This window comes from Capra hircus, chromosome 19, assembly GCF_001704415.2.
Source record: "Capra hircus breed San Clemente chromosome 19, ASM170441v1, whole genome shotgun sequence".
NCBI classification, from domain to species: domain Eukaryota; kingdom Metazoa; phylum Chordata; class Mammalia; order Artiodactyla; family Bovidae; genus Capra; species Capra hircus.
In genome coordinates this window covers 56,017,227-56,025,900 of record NC_030826.1, presented here as the reverse complement: position 1 = coordinate 56,025,900, position 8,674 = coordinate 56,017,227, and the positions used below count along the sequence as shown (strand labels likewise).

General features: G+C 51.9%; 1 protein-coding gene across 1 annotated transcript; it reads right to left on the bottom strand.

Moving 5' to 3' along the window:
• Window positions 1,239–8,248, bottom strand: LOC102188629 (CMRF35-like molecule 4). The gene is made up of 4 exons (XM_018063871.1): window positions 8,085–8,248; window positions 5,340–5,672; window positions 3,921–4,008; window positions 1,239–1,825 (listed from the first exon to the last, which is right to left on the bottom strand). Exons 1-4 carry the CDS (start codon window positions 8,137–8,139, stop codon window positions 1,690–1,692), a joined length of 612 nt encoding a protein of 203 aa, XP_017919360.1. The 5' UTR covers window positions 8,140–8,248; the 3' UTR covers window positions 1,239–1,689.

Sequence of the window (8,674 nt, the reverse complement as noted above, 5' to 3'; positions counted from 1 at the left end):
CCCTACACTGAAAAGTGGAGTCTTAACCACCAGGGAAGACAGGGAAGCCCAAAGTATGCTACAATTGTATTTGTTAAACATGATAACTCTGTCCTCTGGGGCACTCAAGCTGAGGACCCACACACGGTCCCTCTGACATTTCCTTGTGTCAGCAGAGTCTTTGGGAAGTCTGAGGTGGGCCTCCCCAACCTCATTTTGCCTTTGAATACAGTCAATTTCCCACCTGAGCTTTAGGTACGTGGAGACAAAAGTCATCAGCTGGGTGGCAGGACAGGAGGCTGAAACACTGATCTCTCTCCTACATGCCCCTCACCTCTCAGAGGGTAAGAGAGTGTCTCAAGGTTTGGCCTCTAGCTTTAGAAGAAAACAGTTGACCTTTTCTAAACTAGCTCCCTGAGGCCCTGCCCCCTTCCTCCAGAATGAACCAACAGGAACAGCTTAATTCATATCCCAGGACACTTAGTCGAGGAAATCTTCCTGAGAATAAAGAGTCTTCTCCAAGCCCACCCTCCCCAGCCCACCCTAGCTCATAGCCACTGATTTGTTCTAACTCCAGGGTCTGACTGATGGATTACTCCACAGTCCCCAAAATGCATGGACGATCTCCTTGCAGACGCCAAGTGAGATTCACAGCCAGACTGAATACATTCAAGAGAGGGAAGAAAATGGAAATATTAATGGAGCAGGGACTTAGTGTGACAAGGAGAAGCTGTGAGGTCACTCTCATCTTCAGGTGTGCTCAGGACGTGAGGGATGGCGCTGGTAGAATCTCATTTCAAACACACAAAATACATCAGGGCATGGATGCCAGAGTCCTCTGACCACTTTTTAAGAAAATATTTTCTTTATTTATTTGGCTGCATCGCACCCCCCCAACCCCTGGGATCTTCATGAGTCATGTGGAATCTTTAGTTGCACTGCACGGTCTCGGTTCCCCAACCAGGGATCGAACCCACAGCCCCTGCATTGCAAGGCAGATTCTCACCCACTGGACCACCAGCAAAGTCCCTCTGTCCACTTATACTTGCATATCTTCACATGCAGTTGGCATATTATCATCGTTTTGCACATTTTTCTACTTTCATGGGGGCTAGAATTTCCCAGGTGGCTCAGTGGTCCACCTGCAAATGCAGGAGATGAAGGAGACACGGGATAACACCTGGGTTGGGAAGATCCTCTTGGGGAGGAAATGGCAACTCACTCCAGTATTCTTGTCTGGGAAATCCCATGGACAGAGGAGCCCCGTAGGCTACAGTCCATGGGGTCACAAAGAGTCAGACACAATCAAGCACACACAGAGAATCTCAAACCAACGGTTGGCTGACCTCTGCCCCGCACACAATGCAAAAACAAGTGCATTACGTTGTGTGTGACACAGACTTGAGATCATATATGTCCTGCAAGGAACTGGGCCCAGAAGAAGGCATCCGCTCTTCCATTCCTTCGTGTAGTTTCTCCTGTGATGGAGGCCTCAGGACGAAGAAGGCCAGAGGCTGTGCAGGGAAGGGCGAAACTAGAGCCAGGCCAGAGCATCAGAGCATGCAGGGACTAGGGGACTGATTCTTGAAGCGGGGTGCCACGCTGCCTCAAGAACCACAGTCGCCACTGACCACTGTCATTGCCTAAGAAAAATGCCTTTTTGTTCTATTTGAGGGTCTTTCTCTCTGGACAACATGAAGAGCATGGGGGCTACTGGTTTTCCTGGGGCTTCCCCCTGGAGCTCCTCAGAGGCCTATTGACCCAGACGATAGCACCAAGCATGCTCAGGAGTAGGGGCACCTTCAGGAAGACCAGGAGCAGGAAGTGGACGCTGCCCAGCAGGGGCCTGTGGGGGACACAGGGACAGGAAGTGAGATGCCCCCCAGGCCCCATCCTCCCAGCTCCCCCAGTGCCTGGGTTCCAATAATCTACACAAGGGCCAGCCTGGGACCCCAGGATACAACTGCCTTCACCCCCCAGACTCTCCTTCTTCATGTTTCCTTGTTCTGACCCTTGCTGCTCTCCTGGGCAGGAAAAGACCACTGTCCTCATCAGAAGGAGGAGAGCTTAGAATATAGACACACACAAAGGGGAAACCACGAGATGCACAGCGAGGAAGACGGCCGTCTACATAGCCAAGAGGGAGCCCTTGGGAGAAAGGAGATACGCTGACAGCTTGACCGCAGACCCTGGCCTCCAGAGTTGTGAAAAATGAATGTTGTCTAAGCTGCCAGGCCTGTGTTACTTTGCCATGCCAGCCAAGCTAATACAAGAATCATCCCTTATTCTTCACTCTTCACAGAAATTTGTCAAATGAAGTCAGCAATCAGTCACTTAACTCTGTTTGGTACGTTGATTATGTGATATAAGTACCTTGAAGGCAGAGAGCTGGATATTTGGATAATCCTCATATCCCCTCATATTTCTAAAACAGGGATGGGCAGGCTTCCCTGGTGGTCCAGTGATAAAGAATCCACTGCCAATGCAGGGGTCACGGGTCGGATCCCTGTTCTGGGAAGATCCCACATGCTGCAGAGCATCTAAGCCCGTGTGCTACATCTTCTGAAGCCCATGCACCCCAGAGCCCACGCTCCATAAGAAGAGAAGCCACTGCAAAGAGAAGTCCACCGACCACAACTGGAGAGAGCCTGCATTCAGTGATGAAGACCCAGAGCAGCCAAAACTAAATAAAGGAATTAATTGGAAAAACAGGAATAGGTAGGAGTGGGTGCTCAATGCTTAATTTTTGCATAAATGAGTGAATCGACCATCTCATGTGTATCAAAGGCCCTGCCTGATACTTATGGGTGACTTTGACCCATTCAGTGAAGATATTCCTTAGTGATCCTTAGTGATTCCTTATTCACAGCAGTTTGGTAGAAAGAAACTTTCCAAACACAGAGCAAAAGTGACAGGGGAAGGCAAGTGTTCCTGGAGGAAGAAGGTGGGGGGTGGCCCACAGATATTCTGTGTGAAGGCCCAGCAATAGGAAATGGGGCAGATCTAGAAGTAGAGAGGGCCAGGGAGAGAGAAGGAGGAAGTGAAAGGGACCTCACAGTGTACAGAAAGCCCCTTTGGCTGCAACGGCTGGGCAGGGCACTAAGGAGCATGGGTGAGACCCAGTTTGTTCCTCTGTAAATGGGGAACATGCCTATCTGTCCGTTTCTCCTCATGAATGGTGTAGGCAGGGGTGAAGAATTAACAGGATAATGACAGGAAAGCCTCTGTGAGCTGCCAGGAGATATGAGTGTCACTGCTGTTGCCATAGCAGAAGTTAGGGAAAACAGCACTTATCAGGCCTTTCCTGCTCTCCCAGAATCTGGACCAGGAGACTCGCTGAGGTCCACACATACCAGCCGTGCCATCCACACTGGCTGCCATCCCACCCGAGTCCCAGACTCAGAGTCTTCATCTCTGAGCTCCGCAGGAGATGCTCCTTGTCTGTGTCCCCGGAGCCCCGCACAACGCAGGCCATGCAGAAGTTCACTCCATAAAAACGGGACAGATGAACGTTGGAAGCAACACGCCTGCAAAAGGCACTGAGCCCAGGACAAAGGGTCTGGGGGCTCCAAGGACACTTGCAGCCCAGGAGCAAGTGGGTAGAGAGCCCAGAGTCCTCGACTTCTCAACAGAGCCTGAGGGTTGGGAGACAAGCTCTGGCCGGACTCTAAAGGGTGCCCCCACTGGAGGGCTGGGCCACAGGGAACAGTAGCAACGGAGCTGACTGACCTGCTGTCGGAGCGGGGTTTGGTCACAGTCGGGGACCAAAAGGGCCACAACTAGAAAACGCCCGTGCACAGCCATGAAGACGGAGCTTATCCAAAAAACTAAAATAATTTTTTTTTAAGGAATGGGCAGGAGTGGGTACGCAGTGCTTATCTGTTGGTTAAATGAGACAATCAGACATCTCATGCAGATCAAAAGCCCTAATTGATACTTACAGTTGCCCTTGATTCTCTTCTGGGGGAACTGATGCCGTGAACATGTTGGCATTGGAGGTGGCGCGGGTGGAGATCGACACTGTAGGTGCTGCAAGACATACAGACCAGGTTACATACCACTGTGCCTGCTCACCCGCCCGCCACCCTAAACATGGCTCTGAGTCTGGAGGATCTGGGTTTCGGAAGCATGGGCCTCCCTGTCCTTAGGAGTCTGGAGCAGGGCCAAGGGAGGGGCTAACAGCCTGGACTGCTCATATCTCCCTGGCCTCCAGGAGACTCAGAGCCTCAGAGGTAGTGAGGCTGACACAGGTCTAGGGAGGTTAGAGGGGCCCAGGGTCGCCTCAGGCCAAGGGCAGCTGGAGGGAGCAGGATTCAAATGCTCCAGCTGCTTGTGACAGGGCCGCGGCCAGTGCCTCCCCCATCTATGTATCCACGAGGACAGGAGTAGAATGGGGGCTACCAGGTAGCTGACACAGCCAAGATCTGCGAAGTCAAAGGCCAGGACCAGCCCTGAGCAAAATCCCGAGGCTCAGGAAGAGCCTGCACTTGGAGGACGTTATTAAGCTCCTGTGATGGGGATAGTTCCTCTCAGGAGTGTTGTCAGGATTGACTGAGATGAACCTGGTCTGCTTTGCAAGCATAATGAGCCTCACAGGTTCAGGATGTATGTGTAGGGAGCTATTGACTATGTGCCCACCCCTCTCTGCCAGAGGTTCCCCATGAGCTGGTGTTGCCCGGTCCGAGGGTCAGCAGAAGCAGAGCCCAACAGACAAAATCAGTCAAACCAAGGTGCCTCTGCTAACATGCCCAGGAGTGCTTGCCTTCTAGATGGATTGAAGAAGAGAGTGTCATTGAACCCAAATGTATAAATGGCTGTGATAGGGTTTCATGCATCAGAAATGCAGCCTTCTGACTAGAGCCCTGTCCAGATCCTGACATTAAGCACAGCATCCCCCACTGGGCTGGGACATCCCCTGAGATGGGATATGGAACACGCGGTGGGAACAGCAGCTCTGAAGACCCAACCCCGAATTCCAGAAAGAGCAAGAACACTCCCAGCAGAGCAGGGGTCCCAGGAAAGCACTGGCAGGAATCAGGGTCTCCAGGTCCCACAGAGGAGGGTCCCTTGGCCCACAGGCTGACACGGGGACCACCACCTTCATCCTCTTGGGAGCAACTCAGGCACTGACTGTGCGCAGAGAAACAGGGTGTTGGGAAAGCCTGATCCTGGCCAGAGGTGGCCCTGGAGCCAGGAGAGCGTCGAGGGGAAGCCCTGCCCCTCCCAGCCCAGGTGGTCAGCAGGGGCTCCGTGAGCCCTCAGGACTCCCCCACCCCCGGGACATTCCCTCTGAGGGACAGCTGGGTCCCTGGACAGAGCAGGCCCTGAAGAGACACGTCCACACACACACACAGGCTTACCTGGGTCAATGGTCACATCAACGTCGTCCCACAGGTCAACTCCAACTCTCTCAATCCCACACCGATAAGTGTCTGAATCGTCTAGCCGGAGCTTCTCCATGGTCACAGTGAACGAGCGGTCTTTCCAGTTGTCCTTGATGGACACGCGGCCCTGCTTCACCTCCTTCTCTGATCCAAGGTTCGTTTTAACAACGAACCGACAGCTGCTCAGGTCAGCCCCCCGGCACCACCACTTCACGTAGGGCTCATAACCAGGGTCGTATCGACACCGCACAGTCAGTGAGCCCTGCTCCACACCTCTCACTGTTCTGGGACCCGAGACGGCAGATGAGCCTGGAAACACAAATCCATGTACGTGTCACCTCCCATCCTGGGGGCAGGGCCACAGCCTCCTGCATTGTGAATCGTTCAACCAGACCCAAGGGCCCCCTGAGCTGAGTAACAGTCAAGGAAGGGATACACCTTCCACAAGATGGACCTTTTGCCCTTCAAAATTCTAGTCAAAGCCACCAGGAAAATCCCATAAAAGCACAACTGCAGATCTCGAAGAAACCCAAACACTGACACAGAGCAAGAGCAGTTTCCTGTAATTATCCCCTCTTCCCCTGTCTGCGGCCAGTAAGTCTTTCCATTCCAGTCGTGTCCATTTGCAGCCATCCCTGTGTTACTCTGCTCTGATGGGGAGGAAAGACCAGAGGACCCGTTTCCACAGAAGATGACTCTACACTGACGACCTCAGGAGGTCCAGCTGAAACGCCCCCTTAACATGTCTGTGGGGAGGCTGTTCCTACTGGTTATGATGTAGTGAACCGGTAAGCTGTGGTGAACTGGGGATGGTGTAGTAAATGCACTGGCAGGGGCCTGCTTGAAGCTGACCAAGACAGTGGTTGCCACCGGGGCTCCATGTGCTATGGACTCCATACAGGACACATCCCATTATGTCCACTGAATTGTAAGTTCCACTCCCAAATTCCTGGGAGAAGTGCTCTTGTAAGATAAGAGCGAGGACAGGAGAGCACTCACTTGCTCTTTATCTTCAGTCTAGGTCCGTCTAGTCAAAGCTACGGTTTTTCCACTAGGCGTGTATGGATGTGAGAGTTGGACTATAGAGAAAGTTCAAGGCTGAAAAGTTGATACTTTTGAACTGTGGTGCTGAAGAAGACTCTTGAGAGTCCCTTGGACTGCAAGGAGATCCAACCATTCCATCCTAAAAGAAGTCAGCCTGAATATTCATTGGAAGGACTGATGCTGAAGCTGAAACTCCAATATTTTGGCCACCTGATGAGAAGTACTGACTCATTGGAAAAGACCCTGATGCTGGGAAAGATTGAAGGTGGGAGGAGAATGGGATGACAGAGGATGAGATGGTTGGATGGCATCACTGACTCAATGGGCCCGAGTTTAAGTAAACTCCAGGAGTTGGTGATGGACAGGGAGGCCTGGCATGTTGCAGTGCATGAGGTCACAACAAATCGGACAGGACTGAGAGACTGAACTGAACTGAACTGAACTGAAACTTGCATAAAGGCACTCAGAGCCTTGTAAATCACTTAAATCAGACCTCCATTAAAAATTATTTAAATTTACTGAAGTCAACGCAAACCTGGAGCTTCCCAGTGGCTCAGGGGTAAAGAATCTGGCCGTAATTCAGGAGCCGCAGGAGACAAGTTCCATCCCTGGGTCGGGAAGATCCTCCGGAGGAGGGCTTGGAAACTCACTCCAGTATTCTTGCCTGGAGAATCCAAGGGACAGAGGAGGCTGGCAGACTACGGTCTATGGAGTCACGAAGAGTCGGACACAACTTAGCAACAGTACACATGCATGCAAATGCTAACCCATTCACAGAAACTCTGAGCACTCTTTACAGTCAATAAGCATTCAGCGTGATTGTTCAGCATGAGTGTGAGATGCAACCAGAAGCATGTGGAACACGATCTAACAACTTCAAACAACTCGTTTTTTGAAAGCATGTAGAGAACAGTTACAAAAATTGACCATTAAAGAGACCGCTGCAAAATAGTTGACTGAAATTTTCCAAGGACTGAAGTCATTGAGAACGTTCTCTGAATATAATTCAACCAAGCTAGAAATTAACAATAAAACAGAAGTTAACATTTCCACATGCTCAGAAAATGTCTAAAGAGCAAAATAAAATGGAAGTGCCCCAAATCAACAAAACAGTGAGGAAAAAAATCACAATAAAAACATTAAGGACTTCCCCGATGGTCCAATGCAGGGGCACGGGTTCCACCCCGGTCCAGGGAGATTCCCCATTCCAAGGGTGGGGCGGGCAACTCCGCGCCTGCACCATGGCCACGGAGCCTGCACCCCTGGAGCCTGTGCTCTGGGACCAGAGAAGCCTCTGCTATGAGAAGCCCGTGCTCCGCACCTGAGGAAGAGCTGAGCACCCCCACGACGCAGTGCAGCCAGAAATGAAGCTTTAACAAGCTCTTCAGGAGTGGGTTCCTTCATTATCCCCATTTTCATTCATTCATCTGTGTGTCTAGAATGGCCGAGGTTGGAAAACACTGTCCTATGTGGGGGTGGACACTTTGGTTTGGTTTGATTTCTTGTTTGCCAGCACCTAGAAGCTGTGAGGTGATAGTAAACGTGACATTTGATTAACAAATAAGTGTCTGGATGAACGAATGGACCCTGCTGTGTTCCCTACCATGTTCCCCCAAGATAAACCCTCAGGATCTCCTGCCTCAGTCACTCCAGGGTCTGAAGCCCCATCCCACTCACCTGGGATGATGAGAAGAAACAGAGCCAGGAGCAGACAGGTGGTCCTGCCTCCCATCTTCAGAGCTAACAAGCTCTCAGTCCCTTCAAGGAACCGGAGCCAAGGTCAGAAGTAGACACGCCAGACCTCCCTCAAGCCTTGAGAGGTTTCCTGAATCTCCTTTGCACTTGTCTCTGGTTCACTTCCCACTGTCAGCACCCACTTCTGCATTTTACAGATTAGGAGAAAGGGGTGTCACTCGTTCAGAGGATGAACTGCAGCACGTGATGAGAGCTGTGTCTAGACCTCCGTGCCTTGGGGAAAACAAGTGGCCCAGGTCCAGGCGGGTGTGCCCACAAGGAGCCGAGACATCACTGCTGGGGGGAGAGGGCAGAGCTGGTGGTGGGTGAGGAGAGAGGAGCCCCAGAGCAGGGGGTTGGAGGCAGGAATGGACTCAACTGGGTCTGCACTTGGGGAGAAGATGGAGCTCAGAGCTCAGGTGCAGCCTCACTGCAGAAACAGCCCCATCCTCCCCTCCCTGCAGGCAGCACCCCCACCTGCATCTCAGACCACCTTCCTGCCCTGAGCCTGACCCCTGCCCCTCCCTGGGTCA

Coding starts and splice junctions, on each gene's coding strand:
- LOC102188629 (XM_018063871.1), bottom strand. CDS start 8,139: ATGGGAGGCAGGACCACCTGTCTGCTCCTGGCTCTGTTTCTTCTCATC. Junction 4,009..5,339: donor TGATGTGACCATTGACCCAG/GTAAGCCTGTGT, acceptor TATGTCTTGCAG/CACCTACAGTGTCGATCTCC. Junction 1,826..3,920: donor GAAGAGAATCAAGGGCAACT/GTAAGTATCAAT, acceptor TGTCCCCCACAG/GCCCCTGCTGGGCAGCGTCC.